This window comes from Strix uralensis, chromosome 1, assembly GCF_047716275.1.
Source record: "Strix uralensis isolate ZFMK-TIS-50842 chromosome 1, bStrUra1, whole genome shotgun sequence".
NCBI classification, from domain to species: Eukaryota; Metazoa; Chordata; class Aves; order Strigiformes; family Strigidae; genus Strix; species Strix uralensis.
Genome location: NC_133972.1, coordinates 11,540,537 through 11,567,616, shown reverse-complemented (window position 1 = coordinate 11,567,616; position 27,080 = coordinate 11,540,537). Strand labels below are relative to the sequence as shown.

The 27,080-nt window shown below is 38.5% G+C and overlaps 1 protein-coding gene across 6 annotated transcripts in view; it reads left to right on the top strand.

Annotated features, from left to right (window-relative positions):
* The window catches only part of VPS41 (VPS41 subunit of HOPS complex), a 109,736-nt gene that overhangs the window by 41,457 nt on the left and 41,199 nt on the right, over nucleotides 1-27,080 (top strand). For 4 of the 6 annotated variants that reach the window (XM_074886065.1, XM_074886499.1, XM_074886152.1 and 1 more), the window contains 6 exons: nucleotides 572-646; nucleotides 6,188-6,250; nucleotides 7,390-7,455; nucleotides 17,567-17,686; nucleotides 20,807-20,953; nucleotides 22,162-22,228. In XM_074886065.1, coding sequence (XP_074742166.1) covers nucleotides 572-646; nucleotides 6,188-6,250; nucleotides 7,390-7,455; nucleotides 17,567-17,686; nucleotides 20,807-20,953; nucleotides 22,162-22,228 — 538 coding nt within the window. Of the gene's footprint in view, nucleotides 1-571; nucleotides 647-3,341; nucleotides 3,364-4,014; nucleotides 4,062-6,187; nucleotides 6,251-7,389; nucleotides 7,456-17,566; nucleotides 17,687-20,806; nucleotides 20,954-22,161; nucleotides 22,229-27,080 lie in introns of those variants that run through there. The other 2 variants (XM_074886419.1, XM_074886328.1) reach the window with 2 other exon arrangements.

Below are 27,080 nucleotides of genomic sequence, written 5' to 3'. Positions count from 1 at the left end.
GGGGCAGTCTTCAGGCTTTTCTCAGTATATGTTTAAGAATGACCACGCCTATGTTGCACTTCAATACCTTCTAATATTCGCTTCTGAGAACACTATTAGAGGCAAAAATGAAAGTGGGAGAAGGGATTTGAAGGAAGAAATAATTACCAGTATAGCTGTCAGACCAACCCAGAAGAATTTTCAGTTGGCTTGATGCCGGTGTGGTCAGTGTGTTTGATGGTGAGTTTTGATAGTGGGAGAGGTTCTTAACGAACAGCTGTGGTACACAGGCGCAGATGCTCCAGGGCTGGGAACCTGGCACTTCATGAGAGCTGCAGAGCCCTGAGGTGTGTAACTGCAAAAAATGTCAGATTTCTGGGTTAGGCAAAAGGCTGGAAAGAAGGCTGTCTTTTGGCATTGTCATAGAAATATCTGTTCTGGGGGGGTTTTAAGATTCATGGAACTAAACATTACACAAGCGTTAACACGTAAATCTCAGTAAGTGTGGGGGGTGTTAAAGCATGTGATTAGTGATGCAACTTTAAAGTCAACTCTAAAAGTCTTTTTTCTTTCTTTTCTCTTCTTTCTCTAGAGCCCAGTGAAGATAAATCAGATCAGCCTGGATGAAAGTGGAGAACACATGGGTGTTTGCTCAGAAGATGGCAAGGTACAACAAACCCATTTATATATTTAATGAGGTAGCAGATAGTCCTCAATATTACACTTGAGGTAATTGTGATACCTGTGGAGTTAATTCCTGCATTTAGCACCACCACTTTGACCATCCATTTTGAGAACTGAGCTCACCTTTGAATACTCAAAATTAAAGTCAAATATATTTTGCACAAATGTGCCGTAGGAAAAGTAATTACAAGAATGTCAATAATGTAACTGGTATTAAGCTGATTAACAGCTGTGGCAGGAGGACATGTCACCTTAATCATTACTGCTGTGCCAGTTATACTTCAGTGACTACTCTGCTGTTCCTGCAAGACAGTAGTTTAATGCCTTTCTGCTATAAATCCACAAAATTGGATTTTGTGGGCATGATTTCTGTGGGCTGGTGGTTTTCATTTTCACACACGTTATGAATGTTTCTCTTGAATTATAGAATCTTTTGATAAGCAATCATAGTTTATCAGAAGAATAAAGTGTCTTACAACAGCCACATTAAATAAATGTAAAATCAATATATGTACAGTTTCCTAAAAAACTGGCACCTACTTCCTTGGCTGAGGACATATATCATTTGTGCAGTGTATAACTAACAATTATCAGTGCTTCTCTGGAATGTTGAGCTGTGACATTTAGTGGTTTTGGTGATTGATTTTTCACTTATAAGAATGTCTTTTTTGTTTTTAAGTCGATGGCAGTCTTTTCTAATGTTGGTTTGCAATGATAAAATTCTAATGCACAGGATGCATTTAAGCTTTTTTAATATAATGCTCATATACAAATGCAGTACATTAAAAATAATTTAAATAATTTCTCAATATCCATCTGATTTACTGAGGAGAACATTTCTTACAGAGTAGACTTGTGGGGAGAAGGAGTATTGGTGATCCTAATGGATGCATCCCATTCAGTAGAAGTTCTATAAATTAAAAATAAAATTGGATTTTGCAGTAGGCAAAATGGGGAAGCAACCCCTTTAGACTGTATGCACTTGGGTTTTTTTCCTTCCAAATAGGTGGTATTTTTCCTCAACAGGCAGGCAGCCAGTTTATGTATCCAAGCCTTTTGTTTCTCAGAGATATCTTGATGTCAGTATCTTGACACGGTAATTGGGATACTAGTGCCTATCAAAGTGGGTTGTAGAATTTTACAACCTCTCAGAAACACAGCAAGAGTGTCCTAATTGTCTAAGCAAGATAAGGGAAGGGTCAGTAATTGTGCAAGGTAATAAAATGTTGAGTTAACATTGTTGGTTTGGGTGTTTTGAATGGTGGGGGGAAGCAAGTACTTGCTATAAGGGCTCCTCGGACGTGACTGTGGATTACTGACTCGAAATATGTATGCTGCAGTGAGACTACAAGCCACGCACATTTCTCGTGTATTAAATTAATATTAAAACTACGTATTTGATTTTAGAAATGTTAAAAAATCCATAATCCCTACTCTGGTGTGGCTGTATTTAAAGACTCCAATACTTTAAATGGTGAATCTGTGTTCATTTAGTGAAACAGCTATTGTGGATCCAGTAGGTGACATTACATGCTATACAAGGCAGTCTAAACTGTGGTCCCCAAGCCAGGGCTAATTCTGGTAATGTTTTTGATGCAGACCTGGAATATCACAATTACAATATTAATCATGTCTGCGTTTCATAGACTCCAGAGACATTGGTGCACCACCATACTGAAAAGCTCATCTGGAGATTTGAAAGATCTGGGTGTTTTGGAAGGTAGACTTTTCACCTGACCCAGAAAAGTGTGTGTCTGCGAAAAAGCCCACCCCTAAAATGGGTGAAAACACATAGTTGTATATTGTGCTGCTATATAAGAAAATGACAGAAATTCTTGGTCAGATAACGTAGCACTTCTAGGCTCTGGGTCATAACAAAAGTGTAACTTTACCCTCTTTCCTTACTACAGTGGAAGTCTTCGTATTGTAAGAAGTTAAAACACTTGTACAAGTGGTTGCAAAGTTGTCATTAACTCAGATAAAAAAAGGATTTCACTAGTTTTACTTATTGAAAAAAAGAAAAAAGGAAAAGTGAAACAGCTTAGTTTTCTTAAATCAGTTTTAAACAAAAAAAGGGGTATATTAAAAAGACTTGTGAATTTTGAGCCAGATGGGTTGAAGCAAGTTTTTTCTACCAATTAATGAAGATATGACCTCTAGACCACTGCAAAAGATTTTTGCATTAGGCAGGGAGTGCATTTTCCCATATTAAAGTGGACCCAATATGAGGAAGATGGAAACAATTTGTCGTCTTGAATGAAAGGCCTTATGATCAGAACCCCCTCCTTGTATTTGTTCTGCTCTCCGATGTATTTTATTTTACTACTTTTTACTTTCTTTTTCCACTCTCAAGCTAGATTTGGACCAGCTATGTTGACTGGGAGGGGGGCCATAGCCACATAGTGCAATTCTGTAATCCTCTTATTGTCGGATGGCGTCCAGACCTCATGTCGAAACACCTGTATGTCATACGTGGCCTACAAGTGCTTTGAGAGCCACCAGATTTCTTTGAAATCTTCCTCGCCAATGGACTCAACTGCAGCTGGTCACCACTGGCATGGAGAGGAGCAGAAATTGAAACCACTACTTCAGTCTGACTGCTGGGTGTTCAAGTATCAGGGTATGAGAGGAGAGTTTTGGTGCTGGAATAAACAGAAGGGGAAGCAGGCTTGCAACTTCAGAATTACGAAGTTATGTCAGGTTAGGTTTTTTGCCTACTTGTATGCTGTCTTGAAAAACCTGGATCTGACTCCCAATTTTGCTAAAGCTGTCTTATGTTGTTGCGTAACAGCGATGTAATTTGCACTCGTATTGGCTTGTGACTTTTTTTATATGAAAAATATAAATTATATTGAAAACCCACGTGCTTACATGTTTAATGTCTGTAACATTTATGTTAATATCCATGAAATATTTGCTAATTTTTGAAGAAATGTGGCTTGTAGATAAAACGCGTTTGTTTTCCTGCCTTTCAATCAATGAAGGTTGGCTGCTTCTTCCACATGTGGAAGCAAAATACCAGCTAAGTCTGGATACACTGGAGTGGTGGGTTCTATATATTTAAAGTTGGACAGGGTTGGCAAAATGTAGTGGACTCCCATCATGAAATCCTTTTTGCAGGTACCCAAAAACATCATGAGCTCAGTGGGCATAGAAAGTAGAAATAGATAAATCCAGTATGAGTTTGTAATATCAAAAAAAAATCACTTTCTCTCTGAAGAATGAAAGACATTAAGAAGTAATAAACTGTTATATGGTGTCCCTAGAGTAAACATGGTAACATGTATTTTATGCTGAGTTGTTTCTGACTCTTTAGTTAACTGGCTCCATTTTGTTTTCATACTCTTAAAGGAATATCATATTGCCATGTTCGATGCAGTATTGTGAAAATGTTGAAGGTACTGTTGCTAATGTTAATTTTGATTAATTTGTTTTAATTTGAGAGGGGTGTTTTGTTGTTTTTAAGGACTCTGCTTCCGTGGAATTTGCAGTGTTGCATTTTAACTCTGTCTATTTCTTCCTCCTTTCTTCTTTCTGTCTTATTTTGTCCTTCCTCTGTTTCTTATTTTCTTTAGTCTGTTGCGTTGGATATGCAGTGCCAACTGATGAAAACAAAACCCCAGAAAACAAAATCCTCTAGACATCAGCCCGAAGGTTTTCTAGGCTTACAGCCAGGCCCAACTCAAATACAACCCTTTGGTTGGCTTACATAATCACAGCTTTGCGATACATCTCACTGTCTCCAAATATTGATTTTTCTAATCCTTTGGAGCGGTAGCTCAGCCCTACACAGTGCATGCAGCAGTATTTTTAAAGCGTGTTGTTAGAGGCAGTATATTCGCTAATGAGTAATGGACAGAGCTGATAATGCTGCTTAGGAGATGTATCCAGGAGACAAGCTTGAAAGGGAGATGAGGTGGTTTGAGATGTTTTTAACTTCTCTTAGACTGCTGAACTTTGAGCCACTCTGAGGATGGCTTAGTTCCTTGCTGATGGCTTAGTTCCTCTTGTAGTTTACCTGAAGTCTGAATTTTTTTACTCTGTCTCCTGCACTGTCTGCAGGAATTTTGGGGGTAAACTCACTTTTTGTGGCCCATTACTGTTATTTACAAGCTTTGTTCTGCAGATCTTTGTCTAGTGTTTTTTTAATTTTATTTTTTGTTAGTATTTGTTGGTTCTCTGCCTGAAGGAATCATGGTAGGGATGGAGAGAGAGAAAGAAATAAGGATAAAAGATCTCTTGGACCTTTGAGTCCAACTTGTTGAACATGCAGAGCAGAGTTACTGAAGGGATTACCTTTTTAAGACTAAAACTGTCTAAGAACCTTCTAAAGTAGATTTGCTGTCAGATACAGTTTTCCACTGATCACTCCATGGGATATTCTTTCTTTCTCCCTTCTCCCACCAGTAGTGCCCATCCCCACGGGGTGATTTTGTTCCAACAGCTTCTGGCAGGGGGTGGAAACCTCTTAAAATCATAACGAAAAAGCAAAGCAGTTGTTATTCTTTGCAGAAATCATAATTAGTAAATCAATTAGTAATTCCTGGCTGTAAGTCTTCAGCCCTGTTTTACTCTTTAAGTTCTGTAGGAACTGAGTTGTCAGCTGTCTCATTTGAGAACTGGAGAAGGGAGTGTTGCGTGTTGAAGAGACATGAGCCCAAAAGAGGGTTGTACTTACAAAAAGCTTGAGAAATCCTATTCCGTAGTCATAGCATTGAAGTCTAATAAAATTTCTTAACACTTGATATCTCTGTACCTGTTCTGTAAGTAAAGGGAAGAAAACATTTAAAAATCCATTAATTCTTTTGACAGTAGGAACCTACTTTTGGTTTTGGTTTTTTTTTAATGTTGAGCCTTCTTCAGATGGATTAATTCTGATGGCCTATGGTTACAATTTCAGTGCTGACTATTAAATGTACTGAGACATCAACACAGATGAGAAGGGAGGAATCTTCAGAGAAAGACATTTCCAGTGGTCATGGAATAATACAAAATAGCACTGAATACACTTGGGAGGAGGAGAGGATGCCAAGAAACATATGGGTCTTGTTTTTCAGGCTGGTTTTGCTTTATTGTCACAAATTTCTTTTTTCTTATGTAAACCCTGTATTGCTTGGAGGGGAAAAAATCCTACAGTTCTCTCACAGAAAGGAAGAGTTTTTAATTTATCTTCCTCTGAATGTTATTATGTTGCTCTTACCTTACTTAGATCAGTATCTGTTAAACAGATTTGATCAGCCTAAAGCAAAAGGAGCTTGTAGTTTTTGCTGTGTTTGTAAAAAAAAAGAAAAAGATTCAAGTAAGTACTTTTCACTGCTGCCAATATTTAGAGATAGGCCATAATAGAAGCCCAAGATGTCTCAATTAACTCTGAATTGTTAAATAGTACTTTTCTTTCTTCAGGAAAAAGGATGTAACTGTTAGCTTTCAAATTAATCTTCTAGTGGTTAGGGATCTACATTCACCTTTAATTGTCAAGTGGTTATTAGGTAAATATTTTTGGTTTTTTTATATACTTCTTTAGGTGCAGGTGTTTGGATTGTATTCAGCGGAAGAATTTCATGAAACATTTGACTGTCCTATTAAAGTAAGTGCTTGTTTTAATCTTTAGTAATTGTGTTGTTGCCGTCTTTAATAACAGAAAGGTCACATTGAATCTAAATGAGAGAGAGGAATACTGGTTCCTTGTAATGTTATTCAAGTCACTAGAAAATAGTTATCTATCTCAATATAAAAGCTTTTGATCTGGTTAGGCAGGAAGAAAGCCAATCTTGGTTTCGTAAGAAGTATTATTGAGTTTTTCAAATACAAAAGGCAAAGTGAAAGAGAAATTGTCCTGTTTCAGCTGTTACCTGTCTCAATGTATTTCCTTCTTTGTAGATTCTGTGATACAAATTCTGAGGGTTCTGCTAACCATGAGGTCAATATTTTGCAACCAATTCATATCTGTTAAACCTACCTTGGGATAAGGCAGTGGGTGGCGATGCTGATGTACCCTCCCTGAAGGGAAAACTTCAGTTATGCTCTGCGTGAGAGACGTGGGGCTGCCTGGCTGTTGGAAAGCACCTCTCGTAGGTGTATGGGAAGATCTAGCTTTTTTTTAACAAGAAATGTTTCTTGCAGGAGGAAAGGTGGTGTGGGCAAATGATTGCATTTTGCTGCTTGGGGTGTTGCAGCTGCTCTTGTAGGGGGGGAAAATGAATGAGGTCATTAAGTTTTCACACATCAGATGCAACTCGCCTCCTCAGGCCTTACTGCTCTTACAGCTGGATCTCCCACACTTGACATGTAACACGTAAGGCAAAGAGGCTGTTTAAGGTGTGTCGATGCTACACGAGGTTGTCCTGGGACCTGGCTGAGGTGTGTGTGCCATCTAGGCAGGCCCTCAAACCCTTGCTTGTGGCAGTCCTGTGCTGCACCGTCCTAAATCTGCTGCTTGCAGTGCAAAAAAAAGTAGGTGTTTGGTGTAACTGGCCCTCAGTGTCAGGTGTGTGACTTGTCACATGCCATGTAATATGGAGAATTTTCTTCTTTTCTAGGAAAAAGAAATGTCTGAAACAACTAAGCTCTACTTCAGAGAACTAACTCAGCTGTAATACTTGATACTTGGAAAAGGGTTATCTAGTTTAAAAAGTGATGTGGTGCTCCCTGTAAACTCTTTTTTAAGCCACAATCCTCTTTTTTTTTTTTTTTTTTTTACTCCCTTCTTCCCCCCTCTCCCCCCAGATTGTTGCTGTTCATCCTCATTTTGTAAGATCCCACTTCAAGCAATTTGTAACAGGAGGGAAAAAGGTAAGCAGTCATAGTGTAACGAACTTAAGCTATCTTTAAACAGCCTTTAAAAATAGCTCTCAGAAGGCTGTGTATGTGGTTTTTAACACCTAGAGCAAAGAATTCTGCTTTTACTTTCTCTTTATGCACTGTATTCCAAAGCATCCTGACTTAATTAAGACTAATTCCAGGGGGCGAAAAGTTCACTTTAATGTTAAAAACGTGTTGCAACAGATTGAGCTTCAGAGTAGAAATACTTCTGTCTACACAGTCTGAAAAAAAGGTTATTTGCATTTCCTAGGGCAGACTTTCTCCATTCCTTTTAATTTGTTGAAGTGGGAGCAGAAATTAGATCTTAATACTGATCTTTTACAATGCATGTTGGTCTTGGTTGGGATTTTTCTTTTGCTTTTACCCGTGGGTGATTTTTTTGTTTTGGTTTGGGTTTTTGTTTGGTTGGTTTTTTAAAGTGAACAAACCCACTTACCTTCATCAGTTCTTCATGGTGTGGGTTTTTTGTTTGTTTTTAAAGTATTTCAGGGGAGCTGTTGGTAGAGTAGAGCTCCCACTTTTTTAAGTACTTCTATCTGTGTAGTTAATGTCTTCTACTTGGGACAGTTGTTATTTTAAATGTGCATTAGGTGTCATTGGCGTAGCGTGCAAGTTTGACTTCCAGTTTACAGCTGTTTCCAAGTCCTACAAGTATCTTGTATCACACTGCATATTTTCAGTCAAAATATTAAAAGTTTGATTTGGAACGGTTTCTTGACTTCATGGAATTTTCCTGTTGCCTTCTCTTATGAATTAAGGATGAACAATCCTCAGTTATAGATGCATCAAACCAAATGCCATGGCTCTTCCTTACCAGCGTGTAAGAAATACAGACTTCTAGTGCTGAATACAACTTAATTTTCATTAACAGTTCAATATGTTTCAAAGTGTAGCTGTGTTTTATTTTGCTTTTTAAGTGGCATGTATGCTTGACAGCTTTTGCTGGCTGGTCGGAGTTGGTGTTGTCCTTAAAATAATGCACAGTCAGTGTATGTCTTTGTCAGCCACCAGTTTGTGAAGCTTTTTAGTGCTGATAAAAGGGGTATGGAAAGAGAGAAGCAGGGAATTAATAGAACAGGGCTCCGTCAGGTGGTAAAAGAGCTTGCATTCACCTGATGCCGAACAGAAAAAAACATCAGGGAGTTAACACATTCTCTTTGGTTATCTTTGATTACTTGACAGGTTGTTTTATATTCTGTCCTCTGGGGAATGGTATACTTGTTCTTAATGCATTCATTTTTTGCTGAGGAACTTTCCTCTTCAGGAAAACTTTAATTGACATCTTAACATAAGGTATTTAGCATTGAAATAAATGTCCCTTGACACCTGTAATTTGATTTTATTGATACATAAAATCAACAAATAAAACCTCTTAGCCTTGTGGTAGAAACCCTTCCACTTTTCTCCAAGAGGAGTGTATGTGCTTCTATAAAGGCAACAACAAAATGCTCTGAAAAAATTCAGAAAGTTGAATTCCACTTATTTGTCAGAGATTTTTTTTCTTTTTCTGAAAATAAAAAGGCCTTGAAAAACATCCCTGCTTTTTATTTATACCTCTCCTTAAGTGTAAAGCCGAAGAGCTCTATGGGGGCAGCAGGCAACGGGAAGTTGGTCAACGAGAGCAGGGAGAAGCAGGCTGAAGTGTACCACCTCAGGCTGCGGACCTCGCATCTCTCTCCCTCTGTTTGGAGATTGTCCCTCTGTGTAGTTGGGTGAGCTCCTTCCAGGGCAGGGGACGGGGGCTGCTGAGGTCTCTGCGCTTTTAGCCTTTGCAAGGACCCAGCAACTCCACAGCTGATAGCTGGCAGTGATGGGAGACATGCTGCCCGTCTTCCCCACCCGCACCGAGGCAGGGGTAGCAGTAAGGATAGAGGTAAGGCTATCCTCATTTTGGATCAAGCTTAAGAGAAAAGCTTTGCTTCAAGCCCTCATGCTATGCTCCTTACCTGAGCTGCATTCAAAAACGTAGTGTGAAGTGTGTGAACTCATTGTTTAAAGGATTGTGAGGGTCTCTCTGTTTATTTTTTTTTGTTCTGAGAGATGGTGACATAATATGTATTAACATTTGAAAATGTTAGGGTTTTTTTTAAAATTGTTTGCTAAGATAATCTTAGCAGATAAAAAGACCCAGAAAGAAATTTGGTAACTTCCTCAAACTCCTCTGGTTGCATTACAAACATTGTTGTCTTGGAATGAGAAGGATGTTCTTGATTTCCTAGTTGAATTTCATGCTGATTTTGGTTTACGGTGAAAATAGAGAAGTCAAACCACACATGCACACAGGAAGCAGGATCTTGCCCCCCTGACCTTAATACTGTTTTGTCTCATCTCAAAAAAACACTTTTAAGAACTGCTTAAATTTTTTTAATTTTATCTGCATCTGCCTCCGGAGGGTCCTTAATGAATGGGGTGCAGGGCCTATAACTGTAAATTACCACCTCCTTAATTTTTTGAGAAATAAGCAGTTCTTCATGACAATATAAAATGTATAAAAAATATACTTTTCAGTTCAAAGACCCACTGCAGACCATTCTGCAAATGTTCAAGGTGAGCAACAGTCTCTTCAGAAAAAAAATTAAAAAATGTAGAGAGGGAGGGGAAAATAGCTAAGTGATGTGCTTCAGGGATGCACAGTGCAGGTCCTCGGTTCCCAACACAGGTGGATGTTTGGAACCTGGGTGAATTGTTGTGTGATGCTGAGACTTGCCACATCTCAGAAGCTCAGCCTGACCTAATGCTGATTTAAGAGCAGTGCTCCCTGGACTGTTTAAATCACTGCAGATTTTGGACACGTAACTTTACCATGCATATATTTATACAGTTGCTTAACTAGGCATGTACTAGAGTTCTTTAAGAGTGGTTTTGGTTTTTCTCTAAATTGTATTATGAAATAATTAACCAATTTAAATGGTTTTAAAAACTACTGCTTTAGTAAACAAAGTACTTTCATTAAGCTTGGGATAATATCATTACCTTCTGTTTTGGTCTGGAAAAGCTTTTTTCACCCCTTTTTTTCAATGAATGAATGTTATCTGTGCCTGGAAACAGGGCAGGTACTGTGGAAATGACACAATTGCAGTGAGAAGCAATAGGTACCATACTAAATAGAGGCACTTCCCTGCTCCCTTCCCCCTTATCTCTGCAATTAACTACAGCACCATTGTGATGACTTGGCAGATGATGGTAACCCTGAAATAATAATATTGTATATTGTAAATAACAGGGCATTCCTGTCCAGAGCAGACAGTAGAGCTTCAAGGCAAGGGAAAAGACAAATACTGTGTTGTTGAAGGCCATAACCTTCTACCTTTTAAAAAAGGGTCTAATCTTAAAAAATAACAGGGTAAAAGCCAACAAAATGAGGGTGGTAAAGCTGAAAACAAGGTGTTCTTTATTTAACTGTTAGAGTGCTGGTCCTTCCCAGCACATGAACTAAATGATCATTATTGCAATATCCAAGTATCCATTATATCCAAAGGGTTAAGGAGGCAGAGGCAGAACTAACAAAGAGACAAGACTGAAGGATATTTCAGTTCCAAAGTCAAGGTATCAGCTACTGCACCTTATGTAAAGATAACTTAGGAGAGAAGGACAACTTGAGGTTTCTTTCTTGGCAGAGTCGTTGATGAGACTCCCTATTTCATGTTCTGATTAACATCAATAACCAGACACAAAAGTTTTTGTAGTAAAATTGCTAGGAGAGCAAATCCTATGGAGTGATCGAGTCACTCTGCTGAATGTGTGCTAATGAAGGTTTTTTTGAGGGCTCTCTACCCAGCGTAGTAGTGGGGAACCAGCACAATTAAGCAAATGAATTCTGAAGCTAGTGTGGGAGTAGAGTATTCAGTATCTTAAAGGACTGGGCCTCCTCATTTGCCTGGGACATGCATTTTGTATAATAAGTGTTGATTTGAGCATCCAGTCTGAAACACTTTAAGGGCTTGGGAACCAAGATAAAACTGAAAATTTCTCTCATGACTGTCAGCAGTCACATCTTTATATCGATCTGTGACTATATCCACATAATATATTTATATATATATATATATGTACAATAGAAATAGATACAAAAACATATTTCTAATGGTGCCTGTATTTCTTTTGCTGGAGAAGATAACTATAAGAACTGGTTTTCAAATGCAGATGTGTCTGGACATGTTTGTCCTGTTTATCCTCCCAGAATTAACATCGGAGCATATCATTGCCCATGCTCTCTTTCCTTTGTGAAATAAAAGCAGAGAACTTAGTGTTACCCAAGGCAAATTTCTCAGTATTTAAAAAAATCAAAAATACTACTTCAGTGTTAGAATCCTGGGCTACACCCACAGTGTCTCCTGCCTGAGACACAAACCAAGACAATCTAAATTCCTTTCCACTCCAGGTGAAGCAACGTCATAGAGAAGGGATAGTGATTGCAAACACTGCATAAGTGGAAAAAGTAATAATATTCTTGGAGATCTGCAGCTGCTGGTATGGGTAGTGGAATTTGTATGTTGAAGTCAAGTCTGCCAGGGAATGTCTCAGATTTTTTTTTTTTTTAATTGTCTGCTTTATAGTGTCAGCAGATGCACTTTGCTTTGTGAGTAAGTAGATGACCTTTACCTCTGAACCCTATGATATGTACTTCATAATAACTGGTTGGACTGCTTTGACAAATTATTAAATTGTCAGGATGCTGTTTGCAGCACAGTCCATTTTTAGAAAGCAGATAGTCAGCTGTTTGGCATTATGTTGGGTAGAAGAGTGCCAGACAAGAAAGGCAGATTGCTTTGTAAGCTATAAAATGTCAGTCAGTAAATACTCAAAGGTCTGGTTTAAGTGAAGAAAGAATAAATACTATGGCAATTTCTGTCCATGCATTGGATAATTTACCGTAAGCAGGTAATAAACTGTAGCAGCAAGCAAGCCACAAGAATACAGGTCTGTGATTTGCCCAGATGTACCCCATATTATTGAGCAGATGAGACTTTGATATGTAGCGATGTGCTTTTTACTTAATGGGCAGATTATTTGGCTTACATTTCTTCTTTATTATTATTTGGATGTGCATTTGTTCTTTATCATGAAAACAAAACAATGTGCTGTAATGAACAAATTTGGTTTGTGTAGAGAGAGAATGGATCCTAGTCCTGTGTGCGTGTAATCTATAGTTGTGTGTTTTGCAAATGTCTGTGTAGAAAACTTTTTTTCATTGCCTGAGGTGACAAGCGAAGAGGATCTAAATATATGAAATGTGTGAGAGCTTGTGTCTCCGCCTGCAAGGCTGCAGGACTTGCTTTCCAAGGTGTTAATTCTGTAGCTCGTTGTGAATAGGAGACAGCTGGAATCTAGCAGTTGAGTTATTAAAAGTACAGCCTAATAAAAGTCCTATGGCATATGTTTGTATTAAAAATCTCCACATTTCTAGCTTCTTTGTCCATGAACTACAGCAGCAGCTCCTGTTTCGTATCTCACCGTTGCCATCACTTACCTCCCAATGCTGCTGTTGTCTGCCACTACCTCTGTGCTTGATTTCCCTTGACTGCACCTCCTGCCCTCCTCTCCATCCACACCCCAGCTCCTTAGACAACAGTGTTTTGTGACGGAATTTTGAAAACTCATCTTCACTTGAAAATTTGAGGTTTATGTTATTCTCTGCCTCGTTTGAGCTCATCCAGTCCATCACTGTTGCAAACAGAAGTGATAATTTTTTATTGTTGCTATATATTTTTCTAGGGATGCACGATTAAACAGTAAGTCTTCATGTGGCATGCTGTTCTGTGTTACTCTCAGATATCTGTTAATCTTGGCTGTGCCTGTAAATGTTGGGTTTATGCTGAAAACAATAAATATCTGTAGCGATCACTTGTAACCATGGCAGTAACATTTTAAGTTTTTGTGATCTTGCCTGGCTGAGGGAAGAGTTGGTGACAGAGGTGCCAAAAACTAGAACAAATGCCACAGGTAGGCACATCTTCACACTCAGGCAATGAAAATACAGGGAGTTTTTTCCTAATTTTTATTTTGTGAAATAAAAACTAATCCAATAACGCTGTAATAGGGAAGGGAAGGGTGGCTTTTCAGTTACAAATTGAAGTCTCAGTCCCTTTCCTTCTGTAAAACTCCTCCAGATCTTTACAGAGAAGGTGCTAAGTTGAAATAAAGTAATGATGCTGCGCATAGTGCTTCAGCAAAAGTATGTTTCGTTTGAAACTTTTCAGTGTGAGGACGTCTTTTATTTCAGTGTTTTGAAGGTAGTATTTGGTAGTGGGATGAAATTGAATTACTTCACCGTATTGATACTACCAAAGCTGTAATCATTAGTCTCTTTGTTCAGAGGATTGAGAATTCCTGTACATAGTTTAAAGACCAGGATTACATGAAATTAGTGTTAATGCTAATTGCATGAGAGGCTCCGTTAAATCCAAGCACTAGTCTGTTCTCTTCAGTGGATGAACTCTAAAACAGAGTTTTGAGCTCTTTTTGGAGGAGATTAATCCTCTGGTAATGAACGATACAGAGAGATGTATTCACTAATCCAAGAGAATTATATCTACTTTTATTTAAAACCAAAATATGTCCTGCACCATCCTCTTGTCTCATGCATTTCAGTGTGTCATTTTTCTTAATGATGCAGTGGACAAGCATAAGCAATTAAGAAGACTCACAAAATAATTAGGGAACTATCAGAAGATTGCAGTGTACTATGAAGGAGTGTGGGTGGGGACCCTTGAAGTCAAAGGTTAGTTTAGTTTAGCTATATTATGTTGCAATACTGGATGCTGGAAATGTGTTCTGAGCACTACTGTATTGTAACAAAGGACTAGAAAGATTTACCAGAGCAAATCAAAAAGGGGAAAGTATAAACTGTATTGCAGAGAATGCAACAAAGTGATTTTTGTGTCTGCTGTTGAAATATAAGTACTGTGAATGCTGACTGCCAAACTATGGGATTTATGGGAAATAAAACCCTAAAATATTTTTCCCCAACCAAAAAGAGAGGGAAGTGGTAGGAGGACCCTCTCCAGAAACAGTGAAATTTTTTTATGTGTCTAGCTGCTCTTGAAGTTTTAAATGGCTTTCTGGTGTGATAAACATTTCAATGTGAAGACAGAAAGGAAGACTAAGAAATAAATTAGGCTGCTTACTTTGAGAGAGATGCATTCAGTGGATAGCAGTTCGAAAATGCATAGCAAAGTTCTGGGTTCAGTAACTCAGTTTCCAGGTGTCCTTGCTGTAAGTAGTAATAAATAAATCGCGTTATGTATATCAGTAAAATGCAGATATTTGCATTGCAGATAAATTCATAAAGCACGTTTTGAAATAAAATTATTTTTTTGAAGCCACAGTGTTGAGTGTCCTTTGGCTTCAGTGGTGGACCTATTGCACCTGCTGATATGAAACAGGGAATTCTGGGTGCTGCAGTGATTCAGATTCTCTTTACATCTTTATTACCTGCAATATCAGACTGTTGTTTTCTACTGCCTTGGTCTGAGAATTTAATTAATCATGTGCTTAGAGCTGAGCACACACTGAAGCAGGATTTTTTTTTTTCTCCTCACAAGTTCTTAGGTCATTTATTTTCTCTGCAGTTTCTTACTCAAGTAGAGTCATGAAAAAGCATGATGTTCACAAACCATGAAGAGTAACAAAGCAGCTGCAAAGTGTCATTCCAAGCTCACTCTGGATCATGTGTGTAATAAATAAATCACGATTCAGTCACAAGCAGTAAAGTTCAGTTAATATAATGGATATCAGCCACTCTTAACATTTCATATCATCCTCATCCATTTTCACAGCCTTGTCTAGTAGGTCCATCCGAAAGTACTGTGTATTTTTCTGCTGTCTTTATTGGACAGTATTGAAAGAAGCATCCAAGTGACAATTCTTTTTCTGTCAAGCCTCTCCTTAGACTTTGTGAACTAGGAGAAAAGTAATTTTCAAATCTGGATCAGCACACCACTTAGTATTTAATCACATCCTCAGCTTCTGAGTGGAGCTAATTAATTTGGGCTAAGGACTGCTCCTGTGTTTCACATCCACCTACCAGCCTGCAAATGGAAATCCCTCTGTATGGCACTGCCTTATGAGTGTAGATGTTACCTCTGCTTTCAGCGTCTTGCCTTGGTTGCTGTAAAATAGCATATTCTGTAAAGAGTTTTATTGAGTAGCATTTTCATGGAGGGGGGGGGAACCCATAGGCTGTCTAAAAGGTGGGTCTTCATGTGAGGTATGTGAAGGACACACAGTCATTTCGGGTGGGTTCAAGTGGCAAGATGCACTTGAGTGAGAAATTTGATGTCTGCAGCACACTTCAGGCAAAAGTTTCCGATAAACTGTCCTAGCTAGTCACTGCTTTAAACTTCTGGAGCAAATACTTGTCTTCTGGTGCCATCTTGTGGCGTTAGGAGAGAAAGGCAGTCTGTGTAATTGCCGTTAAAATCCCTTATTTTGTTAAAAGATCTTATTTTAAAACTAGTGTCTTATCATTTGACACATTTATGCAAATACAGGTGGTGGGAAACCACGTATAAAAAATCATGTACAGCTGGATGTTAGGAAACATTAGCAACATAGGTTTTGAGCCCCTCACTACAAAAGGGACATTGATTTACTCGAGTGTGTCCAGAGAAGGGCAACGAGCTGGTGCAGGGTCTGGAGCACAGGTCTGATGGGGAGCGGCTGAGGGAACTGGGAGGATTTAGTCTGGAGAAGAGGAGGCTGAGGGGAGACCTCATCACCCTCTACAACTCCCTGAAAGGAGGGTGCAGAGAGCTGGGGATGAGTCTCTTGAACAAAGGAACAAGTGCCAGGACAAGAGGGAATGGCCTCAAGCTGCGCCAGGGAAGGTTTAGACTAGATATTAGGAAGTATTTCTTTCCGGAAGGGTTTGTTGGGCGTTGGAATGGGCTGCCCAGGGCAGTGGTGGAGTCCCCATCCCTGGAGGCGTTTAAGAGTCGGGTTGTATAGCGCTGAGGGATCTGGTGGAGTTGAGAACGGTCAGTGCTAGGTTAATGGTTGGACTGGATGATCTTCAAGGTCCTTTCCAACCTAGATGATTCTGTGATTTAGGTTTTAGCACAGTAAAAGTCCTTGCAGGTAGCAATTCTACACCTCTTAAAGGTCATTGTGCACTTGTGTGAGCTTGGATTCAGGTTGTGCATGTGTCTGTACGTGGGTGTACTCATCCAAAAGTTGGCAGAACTGGTACTTTAGAGTATGATCTTCGTAGATGCTTCAGCTTCTTACTTGCGTATCCCTCCAAGTGCTGCACTTTGCATCACTCAAAGGGATTCCATGTTACATGTTACAATCCTATTAAAGAACTTCCTGAAACCATACAGGAACCCGTAAAAGAGCTGCACTGTCGTGCAGACTGTCTGCATGTAGTTGGGTTTTTCTTTGCTGCTGCAGAGCACTTCATAACATCCCCTATGCATTTAGATATTCTAAATACCTTCCTTATTTGCAGAACCCAAGATTCCCAATCACACAAGTTTTACAATCAGCAGCACTTGTGGTACAGTGCAGTTTGCACGTGTGGGACTAACACATAGCATTTCTAGAGTCCTGTGGAAGGCCAAACTTCCACAGGACTCTAGAGTTCTTCCACTTCCCCCCATGTGGGACCAAGCAGAAGGATACAGGCTTGGGGGTCTTCAAAAATTTGCTCTGACTACCTGGTTTTTTTGAGGGAAGAAGGAGCCTATCCCGAGATCAACGGATAGGTGTGAGGCAGCCTGGTTTCTTTAACAGCTTTCTGAAGTGGTGTCACTAGTGCTGTAGGCTTAGGTTCTCAAATGCCTTAATTTCTTTTTCCTTAAAATGGAAATAAGTATACTTACCATTCTTTGGAGAAACTTGAGGGAAAGGCTGCTTATTAATATTATTATTAAAGTAACTTGAATTCTGTCATACACAAGATTCTCAATGTATATGTACTATATGAAAATGTTTGGTTGTATTTGCTTTTTTGTTTTGCAATAGGTATGTATTTTCATTGCCCTTGAATCCGAGTAGGGGATAATGAAGCAAAAAATACCTCCCATCTTCACATACAGCACTGTGTCACAGAAATATTTCTTGTTGCACTTCGTCATAGTTGCTGTTATATGAGAGAGGCTGGATGAATAGATGGAAGCCTTCAGTTTTACACGAAGGGGAAGGAAATATAAGAAATGTAAAATGGAGAGGACACTTAATTGCTTGGGCCAATAATATGGTAAGTATTCAGCACTTCTGTTAAATGAACAAAAATACTGTTGCATTACACTGATATCTGAAATGTTTCAGTGTTAATTGCCAAAATATTCCATTGAAAAATGGTACATTTGAAGAATCCAGTATAAAAGGCATTGATGGTTAGTGGTTTAGATCCCATTTCTTCACAGACATTTCTTTTGGTGTTTCCTGCTGGCTAGTCAGTGTTCTCCATATGATTGACACTTCTGAAGAAATTAAGAAAAGTAGCTCTACATACGGCTGCTGGGGATGGTCGCTACTGTACACTGTAGTATAGCAGAATTTTGACCAGTGCAATTTATTGAAGTGTAGCGAGGAAGAAATGCTAGTGTAACTCTTCTTTATATAAATAATAGAACATTGCCACCCCCCAGAAAAAAAAAAAAACCAAACCTGTCTGGATTTTGTAATTTGTACTGAAGTGACATTATTATATGCACTTCTAATGTTGCAGATTATAAAAAATAATAGTAATAATTTCTCATTTTGGTAGACCACTAGAGAAGTCTAGACTTAGTAGAAAATAGGCCCTTTTTGCTCTAAGTGTAATTCATATTTTAAAGGGAACCATTGCTTTCATGCTGAGTGTTGCATTTCACCTATCACTGTATATCTAATTGATGGGTCAAGGTCTGTGTTTTAAAGCTCAGCAGTGAGGGATATGTTTTTAAGCATGTATCATGTCTAAATTCCAGTCTTATTTTAAAATGTGGTGAAAGTACTTCTGAAACATTAGCATTTTTCCTTCTACTGTTTTTTCCCTCCTGAAGGGAAGCATTTATTAAAATATTTTAAAGTCATTGTTCTTTTATGCCATTCAAAACCAGTTTGATATGAAATTGTTAGAGGTGGACTTTTGTTTGTTCACTCCCCTTTAATAACTGCATTCGAATTAAAACTTCAATAAGTGCTTGATCAACATAACATTAGCTTTTTTTGAAGGTTTTGTTCTTTTGAGCCATACAATTAAAATATGTATTCTATGTGAATCTGCTGGGAATGGATAGGACAGTTGAGGAGAGCTATCCCTAGAGATGATGTGCCACATCAGAACACAGAATACTAATAAAATGTTGAGAGCCATCTGTCAGAGACAAAAAGCCATGGTCAGGGCCTATCTTTCAATGAAAAATTAAATGACACTTGCCCTCCAAAAGATTAATATATTTGATTATTGGCCTTTCCCTCCCCCATTATCTTTTTAAAAATTTCTCCATCCTCTAGGAAGGTTTTGTGTTCTACTTTTTTCTTGCAAAGTCAGAGAAAATCTTTTATAGGTTGCTTCTTAATGTCTGTGCATGGCTACTTAGTTTTTATTATGCCTTTTTTTTTTTTTTTAGCACACTGTACGTGCACTTTTTAGACATTGGATAGTCTGCAGTTGTTTAGGCAAGGTCTAATTCTGCTTGACAGATGCTCAGGTAACTCATGTTTGCTGCTGTGGCCTCTTCGCCTTCATCCATGGCCAATAGTGTAATTTTACAGACCGAGACAGCTGAGGACCAAATCCTTAGAGGCATTTGGCTGCCTACTGCCCATTTGTACAGGGTTTAGGCTCCTTCATGATAGGAAGTTTACTCTGGAAGTCCTTCCAGTTAATGGTGCAAATGGCATAACTATAGAGGATTCTACACCACTGGTTTGAAAGGCACTTTAAACCTAAGGTAGTCTATCCCATATAGGATTTGCTACCTTGTAGAAAAACACAAGGTGTGATATGCATCACATTTCTTTGAAAATTATCCTTGAAAACAAAGTGGTAAGATTAGTAAAAGACAAGTTTAATACAGTGCAGTTCAAGCAAGATTGCAAGTTTTATCACAAAGCATAACCTTGTTTATGTTACCCAGAGATCTGGGCTTTGTACATTGCAGATGTTATGTGAAAGTTCTTTTCTGAAACCTTGATGGCTGTTAACCATGCCAATAGGAGTGTGTTCCATACTCATAGTTCTTCAGTGACAAAGATCACTGAAAAAAACCCCAACCCACCCCCATAGCACTTACTGCTCCTTGTTATTTACATAAATAAATAAATAAGGGAAAAAAAATAAGGGCAAAACCTTGCTTAGACCATGACCCCCACGTTTAGGTTCTTTGACTTACAAACAGTTGAATCTGTACAGCTGGAGACATAGAAACTCACAGTAGGGGGGTGAACAGAAACAGGCAGGGAAATCTTTTAAATCAGTTTTGTCATTAGAAAAATCCTAACATGGAATGGCGTCCTGGACACTGACCTTTCAAGGTCCCTTCCATCCCCTCTTCTGTGATTATGAGAGTTGTTCTTTAAGCTCAGTGAGCAGAAAAGAAATATCTACTAAAACACTTTGTTTTATTTTTGGGACTGTCCTGGTTTCGGCTGACGGGACTTTTGTTTTTAAATCCAAAGAACAAGTCATTACTTAATATGAAATTAATCTCCATTTTGCTGTTGGAAAGGTTATAGCTCACCTTGTCTAAATGACATGGAAAAATCTGATTAATGGCTCTTTTTTTTTTTTTTTCACCTTTGTCTCAAATGACTTTAATCTTCCTTTCTTTAAACTTTTTCTTCTGTTAGTTTAGGAGATTCTCTGAGGAGGCAGTGAAAAATCACAGCATACAAAACAAGCATCATTTAAATATGCTTGCTTTTCTGTTTTAAAGTAAGAGTAGAAATGCATTCCTGGAGAGGTACAGATTGGCTTCATTTATCTTAATGAGCTGTTGCTTTTTCCAAGGTGGAACTTTCTGCTTCTCTACAGGGGCTATTGTGGAAGAGCTGGGATTTTTTTATTTCTCCAGTAGTAGCACCAGCCCAACAAGATGAACTGGTTCATGACTGGAGTTGCTAATCCTCCACTCGTTCACTTACTATATCTTTTTATTTGGCACATGAATTTAAAATATCTAGCTTACTCTAATCCCCTTGTTCCTTCTGTCACCTCCTGGGTTGGATGGGTCTTTGTATCAACAGCTTTTTCTGTTGGCATGCTCAGCCCTACCCTGAAATTTATGACATAAACTGCTATGATGGCCTTAGCGTACAAAATAATATGGGAGGTGGTGAGTAGGAGTTTGTCGTACTGAGTAAAGTTCTCTTGTATTTAAACTTGCAGGGCGTGAAGATACTTGACGTGATCTCCAAGCAAAGAATTACCAATGTGCCTCGAGATGACATAAGCCTTCGCCCAGATATGTATCCCTGCGGCCTTTGCTGGAAGGATAATTTAACGCTGATTATTGGCTGGGGAAATTCAGTAAAGGTGCAATTACCTGTCTTTGTAATAAATGCTTGCTGTTATCACAGACAAACAGAGGATTATTTCTGAAAAGCAAAGACAATCGAAAAAAATAGAATTTGGTTTGACTACAGTGTGCAGAGCTCCTGCTGCCATAGAAATGTCATTGGACTGACCCTCATGAGGAGGAGGAGTGATAGACACCCAGCGGTCAGACAGATTTCTGTGTGTGAGCACGCAGGCGAATGTAATCCTCAGGGACACTTCTCTCCTCTGTGCCTTGGAGAGATTTCCTCTTTTGAAAGCTTTTAGTGGGCTGTTGAATTCATTTTCTTTGATTAGCATTAAGGGAGAACAACTTACCATGAGGTATTTTCAGAGGGGATTGTTTTGAGGGCTGAGGAGGTTGTGACTGCTAAACAGCTGCATGATTTTGGTCAACCATGGAAAAAAAAAAAAAGGGGTGGAGAGGAGGGACAGGCTGCTTGGCGTTTCGTTCTGCTTTCGGCAGGGAACTGGCATTTTGAACTTGTGTGCTGCTGACTGATTATGATTTGCTCAGACCAGCACCTGATAAGAGTTTGTTACAAGCCTGTTAGCTGTTTTCTAATAACAAACTGCTACATCCCTGCACAGTGGGAAATTAAAAGTGCTCGCTAAGAGTAGGTGGAAAGGGAGGGTAAAGTGAGGTAGGTGAAGCATAAAAAGCTTTTGGAACATTAAACTTGAGAGCTTTACAAATGAGGAGGTTTGTCCCAAGTTTGGCATGTGTCTTCCCCCTTGTATTGTGTGTGCTTCACAACATTTGGGCATTTGCATTTCTTTATACGTACATACTCTCCTCTTGTTACTGAGAGTTGCAATAGCATATTCTTACTGAAATTGTAAGGTAATGAAACATAAAGTGTGAGAAGATACCAAAAACAAACTCACATATATGCTACTATGAAGAAATCATAGTGGGCAGATGTTTTCAGATTTCCCTCGTGTGGTCCATCTTCCTTCTTCTCTCCCAGCATATTTATAAGGCTGTGGACTTTACAGCTGCAACTGTCCTGTCTGGTTTTCTTCTTCATTGAGCCATCATCAATGTTTTACAGCATGTGTTTTTCAAAATACAGAAATGCGTGTCCAAGAATGCCTCAATAAGAAAAGGAGTTTCTGGGAAATGCTAGTATCATTTTAGGAATTACAGTTTGTTCATCATAATGATCCAAATCTCTGTTTCCTAGATTTGCTCAGTAAAAGAACGACATGCCAGTGAAATGCGTGACCTTCCAAACCGCTATGTGGAAATAGGTACGATTGTATGAATGCGCTCTTTTTGAAAATTCTATCAGCTTAAAGGTCTGTTTTCACATTCTAGCCTGAAAAAGCTGTTACTGTTCAGAGGCAACGTAGTAACATAAATGTCTCCTCATTTTTAGTTGATGAGGTTGTTCTCCTGCATAGTCTTTTTTTATTGTTTTTTTTTTATTTGTAGAGAGTCTTAAATTCTGTGATCATCTAAAATCAGAGATCCTTGTGTGAAGAGTGGATGTCTTGACTTTCCCTTCATGCAGATTCTTACAGAGAACTTGCATTTTTGTCTTGGTTAAATGATGATCAGTGTAGTAAGGAGAAAACAGATGTTACTTTATTCAATTATGTGTTATTTGACCACACTGCTTTTAACTTTTTTTAATCATCTCTTTGGTATAGCACTAGAAAATTGATTTGAATTTCTTTTTGCTGCCTTTTTTGCTTCTGTGTTTTATGTTCTCCTTTGCTTTCTTACTTGTCTACCTTAGATGATGTGAATAAATTTCGTTATTGTTGATTAATGAAAAAGGTCTTGACTAAATGTGTTTATTAAGTAAAACTTAAAGTGGAATTCGAAGGAAATTTGGGGGGGAAGAAGGGATCTAACCAAAAAGTCACAACTGTCCCCAGAAGCTTCTTCTGGGGAAAGGAAATAATCTATGAAGAGATAGTGCTGGGAAGATAAACAGGCCCTCTGGGACTCTGCAGACCAGAGTGGACAACAGTTTGTAAACTGTGGTGCTTCCTTGTCTTGACTATAATGACATGAGATTGTAGACAAGAACGTTCAAGCAAGATCCTGACTCGTCATATGAGAATCATGCATGGCATAGGCATATACTCTGCTTTCTGATTTCAGGAAGGAACTGTTTTAAAACAGCTTTGGAAAATCAACTAGGAGACTTGTTAAACTCTGTAGGAACTCTGGAAACAGTGGCATGCCCAACAGTTAACTGGGACCTGAAAGCTATTTGTTGTTTAAGATTACATAGTCTTAACAGAATAATTAACTGCAGATTTCTAGGGTATTTGAGATAATTTTGTCAAGGAGAAGTTCAGTCTTGAGTTTTAGCCTCAGATCTTTTATATACTCTTCTGTACCTTTAAGTAGCTTTTAGAAAATAATTAAGTGGGGTTGTTTACACAGTGACAAATGAACGGAAGCAACTTCTAGTTCAGCTATGATGTTCTATGTGGAGGGAGCTAGTTCTACCTGACTGTCTACTGGAACGTAATTTTTTTTTTTTAAAAAAAAAGCTGTCATTAGACTATTTAAGTGCAGAACTGAACATTAGAGATTTTTGTGGAAATAACTTTTTCGTCTTACAATTTTTAGCCTAAAATCTTCTCTGTATTCTTGAGGACTGGTGTTTTATCTCACTTAACCTGTTAATGACGTGCTTGAGATTTTTCTTTCTGGTTTCAGGTCAGAGCACTGAAAGAGCTCTGCCAGATGCTGTCAGCAGCACTCATTGGAACGTGGGTATTAGATTGGGAGGGAAAAGAGAGAGACATTATTTGTTCAAGTCTCAGTATAAATTACAATAGCTTTTGACGTAGTCTCATAGAAGTTCTTGAGAGCTGTGTGTCATGCCAAGCATCTATTTCAATTTTACTTTTCAAAGGCATAGCTGAAAGGTCTGATGTCATTAATGGGCACACCAGCAACTAGTCTAGTTTTTTGCAAGACCATTAATATCCTAAGTGGATGCACAAGCTGATACACTTTGATAGTGTGAAGAATTTATACAAGGCGAGAATATCCTTCAGTGGCAGGATAGCTGAATATCCTTCAGATGTTTTGACTCATGCATCTTGGCAATATACTTATGAAAAATGAAATAACACAGTATAACTTTTGTCATGTTTAGTGGTGTGGGTTTTTGGGGTTTTTTCCCCCTGCTTTTACAATTTTGCACCCGGAATGAAAGGCAGGAGTGGAGTAGGAGACTTAATAGTTGATTCTCTGCTTATCAGGGTAATACATATAAAGTCTGTGACAATACCATGTTTTCTCATGTCTCAGTGGTTTCAGATTTATGCTCTTTCAGAGCCATTCTGAGGGCCTCAAAGTTCCACAACAGTATCATAGTAAAAACTGTGATGGCGTTAGTAGATCATAAATGTTTCTTCAGTGGTTTGCAGCCCAGTGAATAAGGAAACAGAGCATTTCCTGCATTGCAAGTTAGGTGCATAGGATCCTGTGTAACAAGGTCCTCCTCATTTCTGATTCTGTCTTGACACATAGCTATACTTACTCTGAGGCAGGAGATTAATACGGTGTCTACTATGATGCTAAACCAGACGGCCCATAATGTGGGAAAGTAACACCACTGAACTGTTCTAGGTGTTTAATTTTAAAGAAGATAATGCTGTGATTACCTGTAAGAGAAATTAGATGAATTATACAGGTCTCGTGCACTGACATCTGCATGGCACGGCTGACTTTATTTACATCTTTCAGTACATTAATGGTGCTTTTCTTCAGTAATCTTATCCATGGTCTCCGCTTATATGTTACAGTTCATTGCCTCCAGGGTCTTCATTCAGTGTCGAAGATAAACTCCAGTGAAATGTTTCTATTTAGGTTTAAATGTATGTTAGCTGAGCAGATCCTATCAGTTTAGCTCTGTCAGCTACCGCTGTGAAGTAGTGTATTGATTAGAAAGTATTGGTATTGAATTACAGGCTTAACATGGACTAAATGCTGTTGTGATCCTTCTTAAAGAGTGCTTGACCTCTGTGCTCATTCCTGATGTGTGTACAAAAGCTGTAATGCTGGACAACTTCTGGTCTGAACAAGGACCCTTCCTCAACTGGAGCTTGTGAGAAGGCTGGTTGCTAAAGAACTAATTAGCACTTTGCGGTTAATATGATGCCTTTTCAAAGTGAAAGTGTCTAGTCTTTGATGGCCTTGTCAAGTAGCTTGGGTTTTTATACACTTTTATGGAGAAGTACTTTATCTCTGCCTCAGTTACTCAGGTTGTTCATGATAGTGGAAAATAGAGATTAACACTGTAAGTCAGTAAAAGACTTGAAGTCAATTAGACACTTTCTATTCAATTTATTTTAGCCCAAATTTTATCTGAGGAATCTCAGCTTAATTCCAAAGTGCCAACCAGACAACAATGCCCCTTGAGCACTTGTCTCCCCTCTGCATTTGCCCAAATTCCCCACAAAGTAGACTTCTGTTTTAAAAATTACATGTTTTGTGGCTGTGCTTGTAAAAACACATCTGTATGTTTTGTGAGGGAATAGCTGTATAACTGCATGGCAAACAACCGCCAAGCATTGAGATTGCACATCTTTATCTGAGAAGAAAACATGGGAATACTTCTTTTTTGGTTTGTCAAGTGAGATACTGGGATCTACCATACCAGCATTTTCCTCTTTATACAGACAGAACTTAAAGCTTGCTTAATGAATGTGATGAGCAGGAAATTAACTGTGACTAAATGTCATCAACTTTATATGCTGATTTATGCAAATATTTCATTGGAGCAAGTCTGCTACACTCTGAGAAGCAAATTGCCAAAAAAAAAAAAAAAAAGGAGAAAACCCCCCAACCCATTTATATAGCTGTTTCCACTGAGCCTTTTGCTCATCATGTTTTGCCACAAGCCAAATTTATAAATTTCTTGATAAAATTAGTCAAGACTGTCAGACTCCTGAGTATTTTCCGTGTTGGTTAACAAAGTGTTCTCAGTTCAGTGGGTAATGGAAAAAAGAGTTTTTCAGAAAATCAACTTTGAAGCTTTGAAACTTAAGCTCCTGACTTTCCAATTGTCACCAAGGATTCCACGGGATTTCCTTAAAGGTTGTGTGTGTCTGTAGCTACAGAGTTGTGTAGGCAATTGCCATATTTCTGAAGATGATTTTTACTGCTGTGTGAGATGGAATAGCGATAAGATGATTTCAGCACCACGGTAGCACTTCTATTACACACAACCTGACTGCAGGTAAAACAGCAAATTGTAACACTGCTTACAGTAGACAAAACATTTTTCTAATTTAATTGAAAGAGTAGACCTCACCAGATGGATGATTACTGGCATGATGAGGTAGTGGGTTTTTTTCCTGATGGTTTCTGATTAGTGTGGTACTATAATTGAGAGAAATTGTTTCGTTTCAGTAGCAAAATTCTTGCTCATTTCCATTCTGTGCTCGTAGCAAGTAGTAAGGCAACAGCTTTCAGTGACAGAGGCTTTACAGAGTTTTGATTTTAAGCCGAGGTGGGTTTTTTGTTCAGTGATCATATTTAATTAACAGTATCATTTTCATTGCCCTGCTTTGCTTTAATGAAAATGCTCATCCTCTTTGCTGTGTGGCATGCCAAGTTATATATAGAATGATTGATTAACGATTGCTAAATTTTCACTAAAGCTTTTCGGAACCTTCAACATTCGAACAAAAATAAATTTGAATATGACTTTTCCAAACGTTTTCATTATAAATAAATAGTGGAGGATGTGAGTTCCAAGTCTGGAAGGATCAGTTTTTGCTAATCATTGATGTATAGGACCCACCATAGATTTTAGTTTTACCCTACTACTTTTCCTACTGAAATTCAAGCAAAAAAGATAGTCCATTAAAATGCCATTGCAATATGTACATGATTAGGTAAATAGTTGCTTGATTTCACATGTAGTGGTATGGGTGGAAAATTTGTAGGGAGTTCTAAGGATATCCAAGCCCAAATAAAGGACCTTCATGTGGGTTACTTCACGGCCCCTTCCCAGAAGTTTACAGTTCCTTTTGAGTCACAGTTGACATTTCTTTAATTGGGCACATCCTGAGCTTTCTGCTCAGCCTTCTAGTCTGAGGTAGGTCTGTCCTGGAAATTTGAATA